We start from the raw sequence: 27,181 nt of genomic DNA on the forward strand, positions 1-27,181 counted from the left end.
GACTAAACTGCAAACTGATCCGTGCCATCCCGTGCCAAAAGAAGACCTAAAAATACTAAAGTCTGCATGCCCGCCTACATCTGAATACTCTGACGAGTTTACTCCAGAAGAAATTACCTCAGCAATATCAGAAATTAAATCTGGAAAGGCACCCGGCTCCGATAAAATACATCCAGAATTTTTACTCCATTGTGGCAAATATGCTAGGAAATGACTGGCCGGCCCATTTCCTTAAAAAGGCCTCCATTATAGCCATATTGAAACCAGGAAAAGCAAATGATCAACCCCAAAACTACCGACCGATTGCACTGCTGAGCTGTGTCTATAAACTGTTGGAACGTTTAATCCACAACAGAATTAGTAACACCATATTGGGGGTGATACCTATTGAGCAAGCAGGGTTCAGACCTAACCGCAGCTGCACAGATCAGATCCTATCCCTAACAACACATATCGAAGCAGGTTTTCAAAGAAAGCAAAAAACATCCGTTGCTTTCATTGACCTATCAGCTGCATATGACACCGTCTGAAAACAAGGACTAATCTGCAAACTGATCCGTGCCATCCCGTGCCAAAAGGTAACCAAACCCATTGATAGCATGCTCACCGACAGACCTTTTCACGTCACAATGGGCAACTTAAGAAGTGTCCAAATGGAGCTCAGCAATGGACTGCCACAGGGATCTGTTTTGGCACCCTTACTCTTTAATTTATACATCGCGGACCTACCTAGGACAACTTCGCAGAAATTTGGGTACGCTGACGATTGGGCCATTGCAGCAAGACATAATAACATGAATGTTACAGAAACAATACTGACGGATGACCTTGCTGTTATGGGTGAATATTTTCGCAAATGGAGTCTACGGCCCAATGCAACGAAAACTGAAGTGTGCTGTTTCCATCTGAATAATGCCCAAGCCAACAAAAAACTCTCCGTTCACTTTGAAAACAGACTACTCGCTCATAATTCAACATCAAAATATCTTGGAGTGACTCTTGACAGAACCTTAAGTTTTAAGGAACACCTACAAAGAACGGCAGAAAAACTGAAGACGCGAAATAATATAATCCAAAAGCTATGTGGCACCACATGGGGGTCCTCAGCCTCCGTACTCAGATCATCCGCTCTCGGACTCGTATACTCGGCGGCTGAATATGCTTCGCCGGTATGGCTCAATAGCAAACACACGAAGATCATTGACACCCAATTAAACCAGAAAATGCGAATGATCTCAGGTACAATTCGACCAACACCGAACTATTGGTTTCCCATTCTGAGACACATTCCACCGCCTAAACTAAGAAGAAGTCATTCTCTTCTCAGAGAATATCGAAAAATCGAGGTTAACCATCAACTACCCATCCACCATGATAAGCTTGATATCGAAATGAACAGACTGCGCTCCAGATATCCCCCATTGTTAAGGGCCACCTCCTTACATCAGGAACATTTCAACCTCACCATCGCTTGGAGAAGACAATGGGAGAGCGACTCACCACAGGAATCACACCAAATGGCCTGTATCGATCAGAAACCGTCAGGCTTTGAACTGCGCCGCAATACATGGACGGCGCTGAACAGAATAAGAACAGGGACCGGTAGATGTACTGACAGCATGCATAGAGGGGGAAAGGCTCTTACTCCTGAGTGTGATTGTGGTGCGCAACGGCAGACCGTCCGCCACATTATTGAGGAATGCCCCCGAAGGCGGTACCCTGGAGTTTTCGATGAGTTCCTGAATGCGACCGAAAATGTTTTACAGTATATTAGTACATTAGATGTTCGTTTGTGATACTTCATGTAATGTTTTATATACTTTTTTTAAAATTATGTGTTCTTGTTGTATCTATGCCATACGATAAATAAATAAATATCGTGATTACGAGGGGTGATGCATAACTTTTGAAACTATGTGTATGTGAACGGTCTCAAGTAAAATGTATGTATGTAGTTGTAATCGCGCGTTATAAAAACGTGCGATATGCGACTGTTATAAGAACGGGGCCTTAGCTCATTCCCCATATCTTTCACGGTTTTCGAAAAAATTCACACCCTTCTGCCATGTAAAATTTGAAGTTCAGCATAGAATTGGAATTCTAAATTTCGTAAAATTTGGGGAAAACTTTTAGAGAACTATTCGGCAGCAAATATTTCTATGTGATTTTTTGTCCGGGATATTTTGTGGAGATATTTTGTCCAAAACATTTGTGGGAATTACTTGTGAGGGATTTTTTGTGAGGATTTTTTGTCCGGGGATTATTTGTCCGGGGATTTTTGTCCGGGGAATTTTTGTCCGGGATTTTTTGTCCAGGGATAATTTGTGGGGATCTTTTGTCCGGGGATTATTTTTGTCCTAGCTTTATTTTCAACTATATTCCGCAAATGACCAGATAATGACACAAATAAAGTCCAAAAATGTCAATATAAAAATAACGATGGACCGAATTTAAAAAACAAATCTAAATTTCCAAACAAAAATTGCGATACAAATTTTTTAATATTCCTAAAAACTATTGTAAGTGAACGATTAAATTAACATGGAATTAAGTAAACGTAGTGTGTTTTCCATTGTTTTATAATGATGGTATTTTTAGCTATTGAGATGAAATAGTTTTTTTAAGCGATTTGGTAATTTCTAAAGGTCCGTTTTAGTCTTGTGAAAAAAGTCACAGCGCTCACTGGCGTTTTATTAAGGTAAAGTAAATAATTTGCTCTTTTTCTCCTTCTTCGCCTGCTTCGTCCTTTAAGTACATTAGCGATTATCACAGCCCATTTTACACTTTGTCTGCAGCGGTCCTGAAGAGGTATATTGTTGTTATTCCATTCCACTGCTTTAAATTTTCCTTCTCCTTCCACTTTCCCGTATATAACCATGTTCTTCTTCTTCTTCCTTCTTGTATGTAGGCTTTAAAGCCTGTTTCTTATTCAATATTAGCCTCCTAAATTGTTTAAGTTATCGCACCACTTTTTTCTTGGTCTCCCAATAATACTTCTTCGTCCATTTGGTGACTTATCTCGTGCTATTTTTACTATCCTATCCTCTACCATTCTACTAATGTGTTCGTTCCACTTCTGTTTCCGTTTTGTCACTCACGTTTATCCTATTAGCTCTTGATAAGTATTTTGGGTTTATTTCATTTTATAATATTGTCTTTTAGTTGTTAAAGCTCGTCCGTCTTGCCATAAGAAACCTTCCTCATTAACAATTATTAAGAAAATAGGTTTTATGACTCGAAAACGATCAATTCCTGCCCGGGCTGAAAAAAATTTAGAAGAATTTACAAAAAAGTTAGTTTTTAATTAATTAATAGTTATAGTCTGGACAAAATTTTATCGGGCATCCTTTGTTTTTTATTTTTTTAACTTTTCTTTCTGTACGCTATCAAACCATCTTTGTTTGGGTCGTCCTTTTCTTTTTATCGCGATTAGGCGCTGTTTTAGGATCATCTTTGGCATCATCTTCCTTTCCAATATCATCACGTGCCTCATCCATCTCACTTATTGTGCTTTCATCAAGCTACTGATAGCCCGGTCAAAGAATAATCTGGCCCCAAAAAAAATAAAGGAAGGATGAAAATTTCGGAATAGGTAGTTGAAATTGTCTATTATTATATAAGAAAAAGTTTACAATTCTACATCCCCTTCATTTTACAAAAATGGAGGGGAATACCCCCTCTCGAAGGTGAAAAATATACATTCAAAATAACACCGGAATTGAATAATTCTAAACAACGTTTGTTTTTTCGCTAAGTCAATAGTTTTCGAGTTATTTGCGAGTGAATATGTTCATTTTTAACAACAAAAAAAAGCATTTTTTTGGACCGTTTTTTGGAGATAGCTCAAAAAGTAAGTATTTTATTAAAAAAATATTCTTAGCAATAACGATGTATGCATGAGGTATGTAGGCCCAGTAGAAGCAGAGTTGCAGATAATGAAAAGTCGGTTCTTCTTCGTCAAATTCCAATTCGAATATTTCATTGTGAAATAACCCAAAAACGAAGCACTTTTCGATAAAGTGTTTAAAAAAAGTTTATTTTTGTTTAAAAAAAACTTCTAACATTGTAAAAAATGTTGCTTAAAATATTGTTGGTCCCTTTTATTGTTTTGGTAAAAAAAAAATCGCGAAAATTACCCCCTAATTAGCATAATAAATAAATTTTATCATTACCACTTGACAAGTTACTTTACTTATGTATTATTTGTATGATTTGTAAGTTTCATTTGTTCAAAGTGCTTATTTTTGAAAAAGCTGTATTTAAAATGGCTTGACATACATACATACATAATCGATTATCCTCTTATACCGTAAGGTGTCGAGGTGACACCTTACGAGGTGACACCTTAAAATGGCTTGAACGAGTAACTAATCACGAGTTTGGGCAAATTTTAAACAGCCATAGCATAACCAATTTTTGTCTAACAAGAAAACAAGAAATCAAAAGTATTCAGAAAATCAAAACAACCAGTTTATTACTCTTTGAGATTTTTGGTATTACTAATAATTTTAAGTTAATTCCATAAAAAATTTCATTATATCAAAATTAAAAAAATGTTTTATTTTAAACACAATTTTTTTCAAAAATAAGCACTTTGAAACAATGAAACTTATAGATAATATAAACAATACATAAGTCAAGTAACTTGTGAAGAGGTAACGATTAATTTTATTTGGGAAGCTAATTAGGGGGCAATTTTTGCGATTTTTAGCAAAAAATAAAAAAGGCCAGCAATATTTTGAAAGTAACTCACTTACTTTAAATGTTAGAAGTTTTTTTAGAAAGCAAAAATAAACATTTTTTAAATACTTTAAAAAAGTTGTAATGAATTTTCCCCGTAAAGAGCTCTGTTTTTGGGTTATTTCAAATTGAAATATTCGATTTGTAATTTGACGAAGAAGAACCTACTTTTCATTAGCTTCGACTCTGCTTCTACTGGGTCTACAGACCTCATACATACACCATGTTTTTCAGTTTTTATAGTCTATATTTTTGCTAAGAATATTTTTTTCGCTAAAATACTTACTTTTTGAGTTATCTGCGAAAAACCGTCCAAAAATATTTTTTTTTGTTAAAAATGAACATATTCACTCGCAAATAACTAGAAAAGTATTAATTTAGTGAAAAAACTCTATAGAACAAAGGTTACTTAGAATTAGTCATTTAATACAATTTCGGACTTATTTTAAACGTATATTTTTTCACCTCTGAGAAAATATTTTTCACCCCTTATTTCCCAATTTTTGTAAAATGGAGGTGATGTAGAATTGTAAAAATTTTCTTATATAATAATAAACAATTTCAACTACCTATGTCCAAATTTTCATCCTTACTTTATTTTTTTTTTGAGGTTTTCGTAAAATTGTGTGTTCCCTGATCTGGATATGATGCTTGGTTTGTTATACAGTTCATCTAACTCCTTGTTTGTTCGTCGCACCCTACTTTTCACCGTGTTTTTGCCTCCATATATACCTCTCATAATTTTCCTTTTCCATCTTTCCAATTTCTCCGTATTTGCTTTTATCGTGATCCATATGTCCATACTTCTCTTCCATATGATACCGTGGGACTTGCTAGAGTTTTATATATCCTTAACTTTGTTTTTCTCGATACATATATGGATTTCATCAGTGTGCTTAAGTTTTCCATCTTATTATTTCCCTTTGCCAATCTTGCATTCAGTTCCCAATCTTCCTGACCTTTCTCTTCTGTAATATTCCCGAGATATGTAAAATGGACCACTCTCTCGAAATTATATTCCCTTGATTGATGTGAAAGTAAACTGTCCCTCTTCTTTTTGCTCTGTATTTTATTTTGACAATATATATATTTTTATAATTTTAGATCAAAATGCCATCTTCACCGGAGGAAACAACTTTTCCTCAAAGACTGCAGTCAAGCAACAACTTAGGTGAACAAAATTCAAAAGACCAAATAAAAAAAAATGGTTATTTCGAGCAAGATTTGGTATGGAGGAATGTAATTATATATATAGTACTCCATTATCTGTTAATTTTTGCAATATGGAGACTTTTGACCGGTCAAATGAAGCTTGGAACTTTTATTTTTCGTAAGTTTGAACTACTATATAGATTTGTTTATATCCCAAACGTTAATATATTTAATATTGTTCTGAGGCTATTTTCTTTTGGCGTCTTAATACAATGTATTATTTTTGTAACCCAAATTTTATTTTAACATAAGTTTATTGTGACGTTTCAATTTTCACTTTGGAAATCGTTCGCAAAATTCAAACAATATAGTAGGGGAGGCAAGTATGCTAAATTTGCAGTTACTCGAGTGTTGAGGGGACCTATTTGGTTGTGAAAAGTAGGTCCTAAAACCAAAAAAAAGTTAAGTTTTCCATTTTTATTTACTTATTTTTTCGTGGGTGGTCGTGTATGATGTCATTCGATAGATTTTTAAAACATATTGAACACATATTTTTCTAAACAAAGTAAGTTATCAATCGAAGTGGCACAGAAAACGACAATAAATATCGTCTCCATACCACCAGATTCACAACAGGTGGACTATTTTCTTTGGTTACACTTCCTGAGATTTTCAAAATTTATAAATCAAACAGGATGCCGAGGAAATTAGGATGAGAGAATTTTAAATAATTGAGAAGCTTAGTATCAAAGACGGACAGCTCCATTTTTCAAAATTGAGTTAATGGTACAGTCTTATAGGATTTTTCACAAATAATTCAAATCTGAATTGCTTTAGTTTCAAAAGCGGCTAGAACATGCAAGGAATTGCATTTCAAAACGAGCATAAGTTTCAGAAACGGACAGCTCCAACTTGATTTTGTAGCAGAATCGGACTACTCCATTACAGCCAATCGAAAGGTAGTAGTTCCGTCAAGTTGCCATGCGCACTAGAACAAACCTACTGAGTGGAAATTGCGTTTTAAATTTGCAACAGTTTTCGACGTTACTTCAACCGTTTTCGTGTTTTTTTAATATTACTTGCGTCATTTCTCCGAAAAATGCAAGTAAACGTAGTTGAAGCACCTAAAAATGAAGCCAGGAAGAGATTAGTCGACAAAAATGGTCGACATTGGGTTCAAAATCGGACAGCTCTAGAACTTGGTTGAAATATCGGCCAACTACATTTTCTTTATTGATATTAGTGAAGAAAACATAAATATATTTACATTTTCGTTATTCAAACGTATTAAGAGACACTAGAAGTATATTCATAAAAAAAATCACAATTGGATGTAGAGAACATAACGCGCTGCAGTTTTTCAGCTTTCCTGAGAAAGTACAAAATTGAGAAGTTCGTCTTTGATACTCAGCTCCTCAATTCACAAATGATCTGCTCAGTGTGGTAAAAGTTCCAACAAGAAAGATTCCTTAAGGCTATGGGTACATAATTGGAAAATATTTTACGTGTATCCCTACTTTTTCTGTCTTTACACGGCAATACGTGTACTAAAATTTACACTGGTATGGATATGTAAACATTACTAGAATGTCATTCTACTTGAAAATGTCATCATTAATTTAAAGAGATGGGTTTTGAATGTTCTTGGATAACTGTTATTTTTATAATTGCAAATTATTAATTCAGTAAATAAATGTGATAATTTTTCCACTAACTATGTATTCAGTGATTGTAATAATTTATTTGTATAACAAAGACTAATACTCAATCGAGAAAAGAGGAAAAGTGTCAAAGTGATTTTTTAATAATATATTGTTATGGAACGCTTACAATTTTGAACATCTTTAACAACAAAATACTTGGATCACAGAATATATTATCCTGATGTATTATCTGCTTGGATCTTCCACAAATAATACACAATAAATAACTTTTTATTTAGTTCACGTCTTAAATCAATTATTTATCAAATACACTATATATTAATAATATTTAATAGATAACTCAACATATTCCCGATGCAATGTCAAATATTTAAAATTGTCACTGATTGTCAGTGTCTGACTGACAATATATGCTGACAATATTATATTCGGCTGAGTGCGTTGTAAGACAAAGATAGATTTGGGAAATATTACCACGGCATTGTGTTCATTTTTTTCGAATCCTGAAAAAACGAATAAATATTTTTGAAAAATTTAAACGCAGAATGAAAGACTAAATTATTACCGAGGGCCGAAAGTCCCTTAGAATAAATAAAAAGTTAATTTTGAATGATATATTTGAAATTAAAAATCACACTAAATTTTCTCTTAGCTTTTCACCCCTGTATCTTATTAAAATAAACATTATAGAAGTTCTCAGGGACTTTCGGCCCTCGCTAATAACGTAATCTTTCATTCTGCGTTTAAATTTTTCAAAAATACTTATTAGTTTTCTCAGGATTCGAAAAAAATGAATCCCTATTTGAATAGCATTGCAGCCGAAAATACGTACCGATCCTCTTAATACTCCTACAAAAGAGTAAATGAATTAAAAAACTATAAACAATCTCAATTTCTTTGCAAAACGAAAATGCAGCAGCTGCATAATACTCTGGTTAAATCGGAGAGTGCAGGAAAAGTCTATACCGGTTTCGAAGGTTTTTTCCACTTTTCACTCCGATTTAACCAGAGTATTATGAAGCTGCTGCATTTTCGTGTTGCAAAAAAACTGAGAATGTTTATACTTTTTTAATTCATTTACTCTTTTGTAGGAGTATTAAGGAATCTTCCTTGTTGGAACTTTTACCACGCTGAGCAGGTAAGTTGTGAATTATTTAAAATTCTCTTATCTTAATTTCCTCGGTATCCTGTTTGATTTATAAATTTTGAAAAATCTCAGGAGGTGTAACCAACGAAAGTATTCCACCTGTTGTCAATCTGGTGGTATGAAAACGATATTTATTGTTGTTTTCTGTGCTACTTCGATTGATAACTTACTTTGATTTTCGGTAGATGGCTCTAGTTCATCCGTGACATATCTTTCTTTGCAATTCGGAAAGGACAAAGTGTGATACGTGGAGAAATCGGAGAGAGGAGGATATGGGACTACTGATGAGGGGGAAAAGACCTCCGAAACCGGTACAGACTCTTCCTGCACTCTCCGATTTAACCAGAGTATTATGCAGCTGCTTTTTCGTGTTGCAAAAAAATTGAGAATGGTTTTGCTTTTTGTTTACATATTTTTCTGTTTTTTGATCTGATGTTCATTTCGCGAAATATTAACTTTTTTGTGAAACTTTGTGACTCGCCCATTTCCTTACGCCCCCTCAAATCGTCAGATTTTTTAAATATACACTGTTCTGCATGTACTTAACTTACCTTATCTTAGTCTGACGATTTCTAGTTTTTCCTAGGAATAGATTTTTTTTGGACCCCCCTTAACGTACTCCCCTGAATTAAGAGTCCATATATAGTAGGGTACATTTACAAGGTGCAAGGTTTCTCCCCATGTGATTTTCTGACGCGTTCAAGTAACTTCAAAAATCCCCGCTTGGGCAACCCTACCATTAATATATTAAACAAATTTTGAATAATGTAAAAGACAGACGTACTCTATGATTGAGAGTACGTCTGTATTTTACTTCATTCAAAATGAACTCTCATATGCAACCCATTCAACAGTTCAACAAATTTTGTTTTTGTTGCTTGGTAAAAAAATTTTTTTAATAGTGTAATATTTTCTAACTCGTTCATATTGACAAATCAGACATATATTATATATTTTAGGGGAGTGCATATAGATTTTCACTTCGGAAAAAATCAAACAAGATAGAACTTTTTGTACTTTCATTAAGAAATGTTTAATAAACAACATATCAAAAAGTTCTACTCGAGAAGTGGGTGCTTCATTTTTTATTAAACAAATGAACCACGAAATTAGATGTTTTTTTTAAATAATTCCGAAAATATGTATTTTAGAAAAAAATTGACTTGACCATTGAAAAATTCAGAAAATTTTACAAAAAAAAACCTTATATAAAGAATTTTCTAAAATTAAATCTGTATCTTCAATAATTTTTTATTTATACCGCTAAAGTCACCCTTCTCACAAACATTGGCGCACTGTAAACTAGCGTACGGCGAAGTGCATGGTTGAGTTATTTTAATGTAATTCTTTAATTAATGGATCAAATGAAATTTTACAAATTGAAAATGAAAGAAGAATAATTAACCTATCTTATGGTTATAATTTTATAATAGAAAGAAATAAAATGTATGGTCATAAGTACGGTGTGGTCGGAAAATGAGCCTTACATGAATTTTGTTTAAAAATGATATAAAAATGTGTAACTAATACAATTTTTCTCATAAAACTCTCAATTTTGCACAACTTACTTTCAAGCATCTTACTAAATGATGTTTGATTCAAAAAAATCTCAAAAATTTAATTCAAATGATTTGACGTCTCGAATAATGTAATTTTTGAAATCTTCGTAGTTTTATAGAGTTACCACCACTTTAAGACGGTATTACTCAAGTTTGAACATATTATCTACAGTAAAACCTGTGTTACCGGCCACCTGCCAAAATCGGCCACGTGTACTACGGCCACTTTAAAAATTCCCCAAACGAATTACATCTGGACTACAAAAACTGGCAATACCGGCCACCTTTCTATATCGGCCATTAGCTTTTTCATTTTTAGTGGTCCTTACTCATAGATTTTACTGTATTACAGTTTTATAAGTACTTTTTTAAAGTTTAGGATGCATTCTTTAAAATGTACTAAATTTTTTACCTTAAAAATGAAATAGACTATTTCTTTTTGAGAAAATTAAGAAAGATAACCAAAATGTAATACAAAAACCGAAAATTACCAGATAAAAAAATGTTTATACAAAGTGATCAAAAATTTTTTCCGTAAAACTTACCTAAAACACATTTAATAATAAGCTTAAACAATAATAAATTTTCAGTAAAAAAATTTTTTTGTGTTCTTATACAGTATGTCAGCGTAAATTGGAACCTATTGATAACTATTTTATTATCAGTTTTACGAAAAAAAGTTATTCTTTTTAAAATACTCTGCATCGTATATATTCTAATATGCAATCATAAAATATCAAATTTAATTAATTGTATACGAGGTATGTCAAAAAATATGAATTTTACTCAAGAGTAAAGTACCTTTACATTTCACAATATCGAAAAGTGTTATGTATTAAGAAAAGTTGTTTGGGATTAAAAAAAAATGTTTAAGTGTTCAATTACATCCTTCTAATTAAAATATTGTGAATAATAAAGGCACTTAACTCTTAATTAAAATTCATATTTTTTGCATACCTGGTATAAAATTAAAAAAGTTTGATATCTGATTATTGTATCTTAGATTTTAGACCAGGGAGAGCATTTTATGAAGAATAACTTTTTTCGTAAACGTGATAATAAAATAGTTATCATAATTGTAATAAAATGATGATAATTATCCGTAATTTGAGAAAAAATTTAATTTTTTTTTTAATTAGAATGATGTAGTTGTATATTTAAACATAGTTTTTAATTTCAAAGAACTTTTTATAATATCATTTTTTGATATTCTGGAATATAAAGGTACTTTACTCTTTAACGTAATTCATATTTTTGACATAACTCGTATAAAATTGATAAAATTTGATATCTGATGGTTAAGTTTTAGATTTTTGACTATCCAGAGCATTTTATGAAGAATAACTTTTTTTCGTAAAATTGATAATAAAAAATTTTCCATGTGGTTCCTAGCTACGCATACATACTCTGTAAGCCAAGCTGCACACCAAAGAAACATGAAAAGAAAAACATGAAACATGAAACGAAAAACATGTTTCATGAAACTAAAACACTGCTAAACAAATCTCAAAGTCCGCCTACCAATGAAACGAGTGTGATTCATGCTCATGACACATTTTTATTTTCGGAGAGTTTCATAAATGGCCGGACGTATATTTGTTTAGCAGTGGTTTATTTCCATGAAACGTAATTTACGTTTCATGTTTCTTTGATGTGCGGTCGGGCTAAGAGCTTCTGTATAAGAATTTTCAAATTGCAATGCCATATTCGGATTCAGCATAATCAAAAAAGTAGAACTTTTTACTTTAACAAGTATATTATTATAAACTACCAAAAAAAGCTTTAGAAAAATATAAGCTTGTTTGAATTTTTCCGAAACAATGCATATTTTCGTTCTAATTGCACTCCCCTATTTTAATTAAGATGATTTCAAAATGAAATATTTTAGTGAAATAAAATGATATACAGGGTTATTGATTAGTAGGGTAAAGCTCAATAGCTTCGCTATAGTAATAGATAGCAATCAAAGTTAATAAAAAAAAATTTTAGCCACCTTTGAGCTTCACATTACAAAATTAGTTAGAATGTTACAGGGTGTTCGATAACGCAGTGGCAGACCAAACTTTTGTTTTTTTAAATGGAACATCCTATATTTTATTTTAAATTCGAAATCCCGTTAACTTCTACATCACAAAAATATAAAGGTTTGTTATGTTATACAGGGTATTTACAAAGTTATAACCAATTTTATATGAAAATCGTAACAAGGTCAACTCCCTGTATAAATAAAAATAAGCAAAACAACAATGGTTTATTAATGCCATATTTTTTAACGTATTGTCAAAATTTTCAAGAATGGTCGATATTGCTAATGTTCTTTATATCAAATACAGGTTGAGTCAAAACGCAAGTACATTATTTTCTCAGTATTTTTAAAAGAAACACCCTGTATTTTATATCACAATAGAAAAGTAACATTTCCGTACTTTAATTTTTAGATAACATTCCCTATGTCTAAATTTATTAGTTTTCGAGATATTTTCATTTTTCAATGGACCAGTAGCGTGGCCACTCAAATCACCAGAATTTAATAAACTGGACTGATTTTTTTGGGGTTACGTTAATAACCAAGTTTATAAAATACCTCCAACAACAAGGGATGAGATGAAAAATAGAATACAAAGTGTATTTCGATGTGTTAATTTACAAATGCTCCGTAGAGTAAGTAGCCCATTCAATGATCGTTTTCAGGCGTACATAAATGTGTCAGCGAGATAATTTTGAGCACCTTATGTAATTCAATATTAAAAATATTTTATTAAAAGTAGCTTCTAATTTTTTCAAACATGTTTTTTGCAAAATGTATTATTGATAAATTATGTTTCGTTCTTTATTTTTTACATTGTTACATTTACATACAAAAGTAGTGTTTAATTGTCTTCACACAATATTGTATTTTGTGTTTGTGTGTTTTTTTGTAAAATTTATTACTAATTTTCTTTGTTTATTTGTTGCATTTACATAAAAAGATAGTTTTTAATTGTTTCAAAAATGTTGCATGTAGTGGTTGTGTTTTTGTTTGTAAAATGTATTACTAATAAATTATTTTTATTTCTTTATTTGCTACAGTGTTACATTGATTACCGGATTGATAATCGGTAATCTTCAATTGTCAATTCAGTCATGACTTACTTAAAATTTAGATAAAAAACACCTACACCTAAACATTTAGATAAAAAAATAATTTGCTCTGAAAAATAAAAATAACTCGAAAACTAATAAATTTGGGCATAGGGAATGTTATATAAAAATTAAAGTACGTTAATGTTACTTTTAAATAATGATATAAAATACAGGGTGTTCCATTTAACATTACTGAGAAAATAATGTACTTGCGTTCTGACTCACCCTGTATTTGTTATAAAGAAAATTAGCAATATCAATAATTCTTAAAAATTTTCACAATAAATAAAAAAATATGGCATTAATAAACCATTGCTGTTGTGCTTATTTTTATTTATACAGGGAGTTGAACTTGTTACGATTTTCATACAAAATTGGTTATAACTTTGTAAATACCCTGTATAACATTACAAACCTTCATATTTGTGTAATGGAGAAGTTAACAGGATTTTGAATATAAAATAAAATATAGGGTGTTCCATTTAAAAAAAAAACATAAGTTAGGTCTGCCACTGTGTTATCGAACACCCTGTAACTTTCTAACTAATTTTGTAATGTGAAGCTTAAAGGTGGCTAAAATTTTTGTTATTAACTTTTATTGCTATCTATTACTATAGCGGAGCTATTGAGCTTTAACCTACTAATCAATCACCCTTTATAACTCTTAGCGTTGAATTAAAAAGCTACATAGTCATAGATATAGTCTTAATTGAAAATTGAAATTTAAAAAATCAAAATGGATTACATAAATCTAATCTAATTAGGCCATGGGCATAATGGGTCACGTGACCACCTAGGGAGCTAAAAATTTCAGAAAGTGAGTTTCTCTATATATTCTAAAAAGTGGCCTATATAAACTCACCGACACAAAATTCCGTCACTAAAAATTTTTGAATAAGATTGATAATTTATAACTTTATTATTTGTACTCCGATTTTCAAGATCCTTGCATCAGTTTGTAGGTATTCTTTTTCTCATTATCATCTTTCAGTGCGTCACAGATTTTCGATTTCTTTCTAACGCATTAAATTGTATGTGACAGAAAAAAAGGCACGTCCGTGATTACAGACATTTACAACATTTATTCTAGTTATTCTAGTTGTCGACAGATGGCGCCATAATAAAAAAAATATATTTTTTTTAATTAGATAATAATATTACAAATATAATCTGTATAATTTATAAGAATATACAAATCAAAGAAAATACCATTTTATAAATGCAAGAAACACATTTGATTTGTTTTTATTCCAAATTGAAAATAAACTGTCAGATTAAACTAAAATGTCATGTTAGAATAAATGTTATAAATGTGTATTATCACGGACTTACCCTTTTTCCTATCATTTGTTACGCACTGAAAAATGCTCATGAAAAGGGCCATATATGTATTGGTATTGTTTAATGTATTATATTATACATGTATTCCGGCAATAAAAAATATTGGCTTAGATGGCATTATACCGGGATGAATGGAAGCGTTGTATCTTCTCCTAACTTTAAAAAATTCTGTGGAAAGTTGAAGGCCTGATTTTGTTTCATACTCTTTTCGTATTATCTCGGAAGCATCCCTAAGATTTTTGTTTTTTTAATTATCCGAATATCTCTTTTCTTATAAGAGCTGTAAATAAAAACTCTGCTTGGAGGTATATTTAATTAAAAATATCAAACGCATTAAAATTAACAACACAAAACAAACTTAACCACAAAAAAAAACAATTAAATAGCAGATATGTCCACCTCTCGCAGCAACGACTTCTCGTAATCTGTTTGACCTCGAATAAATAAGATACTCTTCTACAAGGGCTATAACTGTACCAAATTTTCTGGAGGCCTAGGTTGACGGTGAATAGCTATTCTCAATTCATCTCATAAATGCTCGATAGGATTGAGATCTGGGCTGCATGCGGGCCATTCTGATCTTATTAATCCAACCTCTATTTAAGATAATTGTGTTTATAAGTCAATAAAAGTGTTTTTATTTACACACAATTGCAGCTCTTATATAGAAAGGGAATAATCGAATAATTCCAAAAACAAAATTTTCGTGATACCTCCGGTATAATACGGAAGGACTATGAAATAAAATCAGCTCTTCAATTTTTCCAAAAAATTTTTTAAAGTTAGTAGAAAACACAATGCTTCCATTTAGCCCCGTATCATGTTATCTAAGCAAATATTAAAGCGATAAACTGTAGCGAAGTGGCTGGCACGTATTTAGTCTTTGAAGCTAAAGATAGGGGAACTTTTCGATCTGCAGCCTGGAGATGAGAATACAACCCAGACCTATGCTTTGTCTCCACAAACGAAAACAATTAACCCCTGGCAGCTTCAAGTACAGTGCTCCCAGATTTTCCACATAGCCAACATAGACCAGTTGTAATAGAAGTTGGCATCAAAATACCAATAATATCATCTTTCCCTCGACCTAGGTGGAACTTTAAAAAAGCAGATTGGGCGACTTTTACTGCGAGATTGAACAAATGTCTCGGATGGATAACCCCAACACGTACAAACTATATGAGATTTGTTGGCGCGTTATATCTACAGCGAAGAAAACTATACCCAGAGGATATCGTAGAGTTTATGTCCCAGGATGGCATGAAAAATGCCAAAAATTTTATCAAGAATACAACGAAAGCCAAGACCGAGAAATTGCGGACGAACTGCTGCACAGTTTGGATGCAGCCAGATGGCAAAAATAGATGGAAACTGTGGAAAAACTAGACTTTAGTAAATCAAGCAGAAAAGGTGGTCCTTACTTAGAAAACTTGGTAGTAGCAGACATTCAACTAGAGACAAAGTATCAATAGTTCCCAACAGAGTGGCCTCCCATATTGTAGCAAACTCAAGGGCACCTAGAGATCGTGACCACACCACCAAAGTAAAACAAGAACTAAAAATACTAAAGTCTGCATGCCCGCCTACATCTGAATACTCTGACGAGTTTACTCCAGAAGAAATTACCTCAGCAATATCAGAAATTAAGTCTGGAAAGGCACCCGGCTCCGATAAAATACAGCCAGAATTTTTACTCCATTGTGGCAAATATGCTAAGAAATGGCTAGCTGATTTCTACACATATATATTAAAATCAGGAGAAATCCCCCATTCCCTTAAAAAGGCCTCCATTAAAGCCATATTGAAACCAGGAAAAGCAAATGATCAACCCCAAAACTACCGACCGATTGCACTGCTGAGCTGTGTCTATAAACTGTTGGAACGGTTAATCCACAAGATAATTAGTAACAACATATTTGGGATGAAACTTATTGAGCAAGCAGGGTTAAGACCTAACCGCAGCTGCACAGATCAGATCCTATTCCTAACAATACATATTAAAGCAGGTTTTCAAAAAAAGCAAAAAACATCCGTTGCTTTCATTGACCTATCAGCTGCATACGACACCGTCTGGAGACAAGGACTGCAAACCGATCCGTGCCATCCCATGCCAAAAGGTAACCAAACTCATTGATAGCATGCTCACCGACAGACCTTTTCACGTCACAATGGGCAACTTAAGAAGTGTCCAAATGAAGCTCAGAAATGGACTGCCACAGGGATCTGTTTTGGCACCCTTACTCTTTAATTTATACATCGCGGACCTACCTAGGACAACTTCGCAGAAATTTGGCTCCGCTGACGATTGGGACATTGCAGCAAGACATAATAACATGAATGTTACAGAAACAATACTGACGGATGACCTTGCTGTTATGGGTGAAATTTTCGCAAATGGAGGCTACGGCCCAATGCAACGAAAACTGAAGTGTGCTGTTTCCATCTGAATAATGCCCAAGCCAACAAAAAACTCTCCGTTCACTTTGAAACCAGACTACTCACTCATAACTCAACACCAAAATATCTTGGAGTGACTCTTGACAGAACTTTAAGTTTTAAGGAACACCTACAAAGAACGGCAGAAAAACTGAAGACGCGAAATAATATAATCCAAAAGCTATGTGGCACCACATGGGGGTCCTCAGCCTCCGTACTCAGATCATCCGCTCTCGGACTCGTATACTCGGCGGCTGAATATGCTTCGCCGGTAGGGCTTAATAGCAAACACACGAAGATCATTGACACCCAATTAAACCAGACAATGCCAATGATCTCAGGTACAATTCGACCAACACAGAACTATTAGCTTCCCATTCTGAGTCACATTCCACCGCCTAAACTAAGAAGAAGTCATTCTCTTCTCAGAGAATATCAAAAAATCGAGTCTAACCATCAATTACCCATCCACCGTGATAAGCTTGATATCGAAATGAACAGACTACGCTCCAGATATCCCCCATTGTTAAGGGCCACCTCCCTACATCAGGAACATTTCGACCTCACCAACGCTTGGAGAAGACAATGGGAGAGCGACTCACCACAGGAATCACACCAAATGGCCTGTATCGATCAGAAACCGCCAGGCTTTGGACTGCCCCGCAATACATGGACGGCGCTGAACAGAATAAGAATAGGTACCGGTAGATGTGCTGACAGCTTGCATAGATGGGGAAAGGCCCTTACTCCTGAGTGTGACTGTGGTGCGCAACGGCAGACCGTCGGTCACATTATTGAGAAATGCCCCCGAAGGCGGTACCCTGGAGTTTTCGATGAGTTCCTGAATGCGACCGAAAATGTTTTACATTATATTAATACATTAGATGTTCGTTTATGATACTTCATGTAATGTTTTATATACTTTTTTTAAATTATGTGTTCTTATTGTATCTATGCCGTACGATAAATAAAAATAAAAAAATATTTTTTGTTACCACAATAATAATAAACAACATCAATGCATATATACATATACATATACAATACAACAAACTGATGCAGGAATCTTGAAAATCGAAGCAAAAATAATAAAGTCAAAAATTTTTAGTGGCGGAATTTTGTGCCGGTGAGTGTAGAATTCGAATCGAGTTATTTTTCATCATTTTTCATCATCTTACTCGGCTAGGCACTTTGTACATGCTCACCTCCCGCTAAAATGGCAAACTTGACAATAACTTTTTTTGGTTTTAGGATCTAATCTTTAACATCCCAGGCTAGTTGCTTCTCGTGATCATATTTCTTATTTCCAGATTGTATTTACGCTACGGCTTCTGTCCTTGGTATCACAGCTGGAAATCATCGTCTCTGGGCTCATAGAACCTACAAAGCAAAACTGCCATTGCGAATATTTTTAATGTTAATGCAAACAACGACCATCCAGAATAATATTTACGTTTGGGCCAGAGACCATAGACTACATCACAAATACACGGACACTGCAGCTGATCCTCACAACTCGAATAGAGGATTCTTCTTCTCTCACGTTGGATGGCTATTAATGAAGAAGAACCCTGAAGTTAAAAACAAAGGAAAGAATATTGATATGAGCGATGTAGCAGCTGACCCTGTGGTTCAATTTCAGATCAAGTAAGACAAAATCTAAAGATTCTGTTTTTTATTTATTGTTCGCTGCAGCCACAGGAGTTATTAGCGACATAAAATATAAAATACAATTATTATTAATGTTACAATAACTTATATAAACCAGTGTCTTTTAAATAACCTATTGTATCTTGGGCAAGATAGCAAAATACAAAGAAAAGTTATTTACCAGCAATTTTAGTGCTGAAATCGAATCTTATAATTCTATATATTAATAATAGGTATAAGTATGCAAAGTCCTCAGATAGTGTGCTACTTTTTTTTATAAACAAAATGGCGCCCGAAAATCGTGTTTCTTTTCAATTTTTGCTCTATAACTCCAAAGATTTTAACTTTACACCAAAAACACCCAATAAAAATTCACCGCAATTAAATTCTGCATAGAGATAGGTTTTTCCCGATTTACTTCGACGAAAATTTTCCTCGGAAAATGCGGGTTTTTTCAACAATGTCTTTAATTTTTCAACTAAAATTTTAGGTAGGCGATTTTTTATTAATAATTAAATAACTTGGTGACATAAAAGCCCTTTTGGCATAGATTATATTTCCAGAAGCCGATGGAAATTGAATGAACAGTTTAGTAACAATCAAATTGTTAATGAACAACTTACGGTCGCTATAATAGCCATAATAATTATGATACATAGGAATAGATATGACTTTTGTATAAAAAGGCACTACATCTATCTAATTTACTTTACACAATTGAAATTTGACTATTTAGACGGACTCAGGAATATTTTAAAATTTTAAATAATTTTTTGGCTTATAAACAAATAGAGTATCTTAGCAACAATTAAACTAAATTAAATTATGAAAACGAGATAGATATCCAATTCCAAAGGTAGTATCAACTATATGAATCGTAGTGGTGTTTATAGACTACACTGTTCTGACTCTGATGCTACTTACATAGAAAGAACTTATAAATCACTTGCTTCTCGCTCTCTTGAATTAAAAGAGAGAACACCTCTAGCTTTTCTCAACATCTTAAACATAAAAAATCATGCTTTGAATATCCCAGATGATGTCTCTCTACTTCACAACATCCCACAGAAAGACTTCTTAAAATTGTACTTGTACGAGGACCTAGAAATAATCAAAGAAAAACAAAAAAGTCCGAACAGTGTCAACTGCCATGTTTCGTTCAATCGGGACTTCCAATCACTTCCTCGACAACTGTTTTCTTAACACATTTACAATATCACTTTCCAACCCCTTTTACTGCTTCGTTCACATGTTTACATTCACACTCCTAATTGATTTGATACAATCCATAATAATCTTCTTTTCATCTTCACCCACCAAACCATTTTCATCTATCCATAACATACATATAAATTACTGATATCATCATCCACACACATCCACATTATCTAAATTTTCATCTATATACAACCCATCCCCATAATTCTACATAATATGACTAGTTTCACCCCAACATTCAATCTGCAATTACCAACATATACATAACACTCATCTATATTAACACCAAATCAAAAAGTCTTATTTTCTTTCTGGGTTCCGTTCATATTCCATTCTCATTAATTTCCTCATAGACATATCATACTCATCCTCTCCTCCCCCTACTGTCAACTTCATCTTATGACGGTTTGGTTTTAAACCATTAGGAACCCGGGCAGCCTACGGGGTCCCTAGGAATTAGTCGCCTAAGTCTGAGCTTGTTTTTTAATGATATATTCCCCTAGATTATTTAAGACATTTTTACACTTCAATCAACCCTACTGTGACCTCTTTTTAAACTTACACAAATTCCAACAGCTACCAATAAGTTAAATAAATTCGATAACTTTAAACCAACACAAAACTGCTTTTCTAAATCCTGGGTCTTTTGACAATAGGCTTTGATATTACTGATTTTAGATTTCGAATAAGAATTTATGTAATGTGGTTTGCCTACCACCTCCATTGACAATATACGTGAATACATTCTTATAACTACAACATCTAGTTTAGTTTATTTTAATTGTTTATTCATCACAGTGAAGTGATTGTTGTTATATTTCTTAATTTAACAAGCTGTACACCATAGTCTTCAAATATGACAGGTTAAATTTTTAACTTTCTGTGGAACTATCACTTCTGTCATGTCATCGTTCAGGAGTCTCCATGTCGTCGTCTCTTGCTACGATACTGTCATCATGTGAACAAGTCAGCTTAGAGCTCAAATGGTACCTAGAGCATAGTACATGGAATATTTTGAACATCCATGCTTTAGTTCGTATATTTCATCTATGTTTCGTTGACGGACTACTTTTAAAGGGTTTTTACCCACATATTTTTATAATATGTACTTATTGTACTTTGGTGGTTAGCATGTTAAATCACGTGAGTATAACCTACAACTTTTCTTAACCGTAGTCAAAATTTTTAAAAACCTTTGCATTATTTTATCAGGTTATATTCATTTTAGGTAAGAGCTGATGATTATTGGTCAACCAATCGAAAACTAGTTCTGTGATGTAGCTCTTTTTAGGGAATTTTAAATATATACCTTTTATAAAGGATTTTATACGTTTTCTTTTGTATTATATGGTATACAGCCAACTACAGGAAAACTTTTTCCTTGTGGATTTTTGTAAAGGATTTTACTTATTTTTTTATAATAAATATATTGTTTATTATTTATTTTCTATGTAGGGGTATTTTTTGTAGGTATTATGGAAGATTAGCTTTACTTATGGCCTATATTTTACCAGCAATATGTACCATGTACCTTTTTGGCGAGACGTTCGCAAACTCTTTATTAGTCTCCAATATAAGACATTTACTCGGTTTAAATTTCACTTGGTCCGTTAACAGTGCGGCTCATCTCTGGGGATGGAGACCCTATGATAGGTTAGTATAACTATAAAAATATAACTACAAATGCAATAACATCGTATTGAATGCATTTGATTATACACTGATCAGAACGAAAAAGGAGCCACTAACTTAATTGAATGTAAATTGTTTATTTCATTAGGTAGGATCTTAAATATGTACATTCACCCAGTAGACATATAGTTTTTATAAATGAAAGAAAAAAATTAGTTTCTTATCCTCGTTTTCCTGTATGTATTCAATAAAAAAGCAAAACTTAATTATATTTTAGAATTTTGTTTTTAAGAAATAATGATATATTTTGATGTGTTTGGAAGGCCCCGAAGGCGCAGTGTATCTCACACAGGTTCAAATAATTTCTAGTGCAATAACTTTAATTCAAAGTTAGGGTTAACTGGAGCAGACATGAAATGTATGAAGTTATTACAAGACAACCTCATACGTATTGTATAAATAACCCGGTCTATACAGACATTTGAAATAACAAAAATTGCCCGAAAGTCAAATTTTGGTGGAGAGCTTGGGTTTACCATAACAAATAAAGTTTTAAAAGTCCCCATCGATCCCATGTGTGCAACAAAAGTTATTCGGGGTCAAAAGTCAAAATTTGGGATTTTTTCAATTTTCTCGAAAATGGTAAGTTTTATCAAAAAAAACTTCAAACCAAAGTTGTAGATCTTAATATTCTCTACAAAAATAGTTCCTTCGATTTTTTTCCTAGGAGTTGCCACTCCTGAGATATAGCGATTCTAACAGTCATATTATATATGATATGCACACTTTTCCACACCACCTGTGAGGTATTAAGCGTACTCGGCGCGTTTTTTTACCGTGGTTTCTCCTGTAGGTGTAGGCCTACTCCAATAAGGCCCGGTACTTTATGTCTCCGTTAACAGCCGGTTAGTTAACGGGGCGGGGGTTTAATCGGGACCTCTTTAGGGTCTCTTGCGTTGTAATAAATGCAATTACAAGTATTATTATAAATAAGTATAATAATAATTATAATTGCATTTATTACAACGCAAGAGACCCTAAAGAGGTCCCGATTAAACCCCGGTTAACTAACCGGCTGTTAACGGAGACATAAAGTACCGGGCCTAAGTGTTTTGAGAATTTTAGGATAATTTAAAGAAAAAATACGGGTCAAATTCTAGATATTACCTTATTATTGATATTGATTATTGATAATGCTATTGATTATATTGGATTAACCATTATTTTTATTTCTTTAGATATTTTAATCAGATTAATATTTTTGAAAGTCTACTTCAACAGTCAAGTCGTCTTCGATGTCTTCTTCTTCCTCTTCTTCTTGCTGGATGTTCCAAAGTAGACGCTTGTAATAAGTACTTATATTCATTTAAACTGAACCTTTAGCACTAAAAGAAACAGGTATGTATATGAAAAAGACCTACAGAAAATACTGTAGCCATTGTTTAGAATAGACAATCTGTTCTTTTTTTTAACAATGGTATAGCCAAATGTTTTCAAGGCCATGTGGATAGAGGAAATTCAGTTTGGGACTGATTATCTTTTGAAGAAATATTTTCAGAATAGTATAATATATTATATAAAAGAGAAACAAATAGGCATTTATACTTGTCTTAAGTGCCTGATATGTATATACGTTGCTTATAATATGTGCATATCATGTATAATGTAACTCTTAAAATCGCGATATCTCAGGAATGGTAACTCTTAGGAAAAAAATCGAAAGGACTATTTTGTAGAGAATGTTAAGATTTACAACTTTGGTTTGAGGTTTTCTTTGAGAAAACTTACTGTTTTCGAGAAAAATCCAAAAAATCTCAAATTTTGATCCTTGACCCCGAATAACTTTTGTTGCACACATGGGATCGATGGGGATATTTAAAACTTTATTTGTTATGGTAAACCCTAGCTCTCTACCGAAATTTGGCTATCCTGCAATTTTTGTTACTTGCCAACTATTTTGATGTCTAAGTTGACCGGATTAAATGGCGACTACAGTTAGAGAGGATCGACTTTTACAACTATGGGCCGTCAGATATCGTCGAAGCACTGGGCGCGCGAACGCTACAAAATGAGTTTATAGAAGCTACGAGTATAAGAGTAAACACTCGAACTGTACGTAATCGGCTTCACGAATATGAGTTGAATGCAAGAAGGCCAGCTAGAGTACCTCCTTTGACCCCTGCACATCGTAGACTCAGACGCTTATTTGCTGAAGAACATTTTGTTTTATTTGCTAAGTGCTACAATCTGGTCTTTGACCAATGAGTAACTTTTTATCTATCCTATCTTACTAACTACTTAATATCTAAGAGTCACCCTTTGATGTCTTCTTCGTTGTGTTTATTATTACTGGCGCACTTTTTGCTTGCGCACTATCACATAAAGCGCTGCTTTTCACTTTATCACGCATTACACCAACACGTTGCTTGCACACTAGTCGCGCAATGCTCCGCTATTAGCTTTGTCGCACACTACACCAACTCGTTTGGTTTGGTCCTCTTCAGTCTTCTTTTCTGGTTTGAGTTGTCCGGAGCTGGATGGCCTCAATATTTTCGTGGAGAAGTCTTTTTTCATGACTTTCTGCGTGTTTTCGGATTTCTTTGTCTACGAGCTGCATTCGTAGATCCTTGTGGAGGTCGGCATTACGGATGTACCAGGGTGCGTTAACTATGCCCCTTAATACTTTGTTTTGAAAAGTTTGTATTATTTTCAAGTTTGTCTTTTTTGTACATCCCCATAGTTGGATACCATACGTCCATACTTGTTTTATAACTTGTTTGTAGATTAGCATCTTGTTATACGTTGACAACCCTGAGTATCTTCCCAGTAGCCAGTACAATTTTTTATATTTGATATTTAATTATTCCTTCTTTTTCTTTACATGGACTTTCCAGCGAAGCTTCTTGTCTAGAGTTAAGCCCAGGTATTTGGCTGTGTTGGCATAAGGAATGCCTTGTCATTCAAACATGTACTGATTTGCTTTCATTCAATGTAATCTTCCACGTCTTAGTCCATTTTTGGAATTTGCTCATCGCATTTTGTAGTTTATTGGCTGTTTATACGTTATCTTTACCTACTGCTAATATGGCGGTGTCGTCGGTAAAGGTAGGTAAACAGTAGGTATACAATTCTGGTAGATCACATGTATAAAGGAGATATAGGACCGGGCCCAATACGCTACCCTGGGGGACTCCGGCTTTTATTTCTTTAAGTTCAGAATAAGCATCATCTTGCTTGATTCTGAAATATCTATCAGTTCATTACGATTTAATTATGTCTGTATGATTTTGGAAGAATAGTCTCTAATTTATGAAATAGTCCTTCATGCCAAACTCTATCAAATGCCTGGGCAACATCTAAGAATAAAGCTGAACAAACTTTTCTTTCCTCTAGTGTATTTTCTATAATATCGGTGACTCTGTAGAGTTGGTCTATAATTGATACTCTGGGCTAATTAGCAAAATACAAGAAAAAGTTACTTACCAGCAATTTTATTGCTGGAATTGAATCTAATTATTGTATGTATTAATAATATAGGTATGCAAAGTCCGCAAATAGTGTGCTACTTTTTTATAAACAAAATGGCGCCCAAAAATCGTGTCTTTTTCAATTTTTGCTCTATAACTCCAAAGATTTTAACTTTATACCAAAAACACTCAAATAAAAATTCACCGCAATTAAATTCTGCATAGAAACGTGTTTTTCTCGATTCACGTCGACAAAAACTTTCCCCGGAAAAAGCGGGTTTTTCCAACAAAATCTTTAATTTTCAACTAAAATTTTAGATAAGTAATTGTTAATCAATAATTAACTAAGTTGGAAATGTAAAAGCCCTTTTTGTAGATATTATAATTACAGAAGCCGATTGAAATTGAATGAACAGTTTAGCAACAATTGAATTGTAAATTTAAAATTTACGGTCACTATAATAGCGACAATAATTATGACACATAAGAATAACTATGATTTTTTCATAAAAAGACACTATACCTCTCTAATGTACTTTACAGAATTGAAATTGGACTATCTAAGCGGCCTCAGGGATTTTTTAAAATTATAAACAATTTTTTGGCTTATAAACAAATAAAATATCTCGGGAAGTATTAAACTAAATTAAATTCTAAAAACGGTATTCGAAAAATCGGGACAGGACGCTTCTTTTAAAAGAAGAAACGTTTAATTATGGCAAGTGGTTCCTGAGATACAACCGGTCAAATTTGACTGGAATTTACGGCAAAGATATAAACAAAAGGATCATAATTTTTAAACCATCACCTTCTTGTTTTTGTCCTCTTTGTTTACACCAATTTTCATATCTTTCAAATACTCATAACATATATTATTGTAATAAAAACTATCGATAATACGTGTTAAAATTGCCAAAAATAGCAAAATTCCAATCAAAAATTAGGTTGGAGAAAATGTAACCCTCAAAGTTCAAAATCGGTATACGTTAAAAAAATACATTTTCTCTTCTTCCCATGGAGCAATTTCCTTCATTCTTTTTCATGGAGCTCCAGAACATTGATATATGTGCCGTGAATGGAACAAAAAAAAAGGGAAAGGAAATGTCAATAAGAACAAATGTATGTTTCTTTACAGCGGAGTAGATAAAAACAAACGAGCACAGGCAGGAGTAGGCCTCTTAATGCACAATAAATATAGCAGCGGCATTCAAGAAATAAGATACATCAACGAACACATGATGCTGATTTGCCTTAAACTTCACCACAGGACACTTAATATTATCCATATATATGCCCCAGATAACAACAAAAACAAGGAAGAAAAAGATGCTTTTTATGGACAGCTCCAAGATCTACTGGACACTACAATAGCCGGTAGTAAAACAATAATTCTCGGCGGCTTAAACGCCAGAGTCGGCAACATACCTGTGGCTGGAGTTATACAAAGATTTACCGAAGAAACGCTCAACGACAACGGAGAAAGACTCCTAGAACTTTGTTTATTGAATAATCTCCGAATTAACAACACATACTTTGACCATCCAATAGAGCATAAGATCACCTGGTCAGATACAAGAGGACGTAACTCTATCATTGACTACATTATAACAAACAGACAAATACACCCCAGGGATATAATATATGTGCGCACTCTATCGTCCGCCAATGTAGGATCCGACCATGGCCTGATACTAGGGAAAATAAATATAGAAATCAACACACAACGCAAGCGAAATACAAAAGTCGAAGAAAAGTTAAACATAGAAAGCTTAGAAGACGAAGGGACACAAAACTTGTATAAAAACAGACTAACAGAAAAGCTAAACAGCCATAACCTAGAGACTAAAAAAGATACAGAAGAAACCTGGAAAATTATTAGAAAAAGTATCCTACAAGCAGCAGAAGAAGCTGTAGGTAAAAGAAAAGTCAACAGAAATAAACGGGAATACAAAACTCCATGATACGACGAAAGGGTGAAAGCACTAGCAAATCAAAAGAAACAAGCTTTCGTAACATATAAAAGAGTGTAGACACCGGAGGCATGAGACGACT

General features: G+C 33.3%; 2 protein-coding genes across 2 annotated transcripts in view; both read left to right on the plus strand.

Annotated features, from left to right (window-relative positions):
- The first annotated feature begins 2,564 nt into the window (after window positions 1-2,564).
- Window positions 2,565-27,181, plus strand: part of LOC126885976 (acyl-CoA Delta-9 desaturase-like) — a 36,845-nt gene continuing 12,228 nt past the window's right edge. Inside the window, exons 1-4 of the mRNA XM_050652814.1 lie at window positions 2,565-2,698; window positions 5,845-6,070; window positions 18,473-18,809; window positions 21,501-21,683. Coding sequence (XP_050508771.1) covers window positions 5,851-6,070; window positions 18,473-18,809; window positions 21,501-21,683 — 740 coding nt within the window. The 5' untranslated portion in view covers window positions 2,565-2,698; window positions 5,845-5,850. The remainder of the gene's footprint in view (window positions 2,699-5,844; window positions 6,071-18,472; window positions 18,810-21,500; window positions 21,684-27,181) is intronic.
- The window catches only part of LOC126885982 (acyl-CoA Delta-9 desaturase-like), a 70,837-nt gene continuing 46,288 nt past the window's right edge, over window positions 2,633-27,181 (plus strand). The window contains exon 1 of the mRNA XM_050652819.1: window positions 2,633-2,698. The gene's annotated coding sequence lies outside the window, so the exon portion shown is untranslated. The remainder of the gene's footprint in view (window positions 2,699-27,181) is intronic.

The sequence above is a fragment of the Diabrotica virgifera genome, chromosome 1 (assembly GCF_917563875.1).
Source record: "Diabrotica virgifera virgifera chromosome 1, PGI_DIABVI_V3a".
In the NCBI taxonomy this organism is placed as follows: domain Eukaryota; kingdom Metazoa; phylum Arthropoda; class Insecta; order Coleoptera; family Chrysomelidae; genus Diabrotica; species Diabrotica virgifera.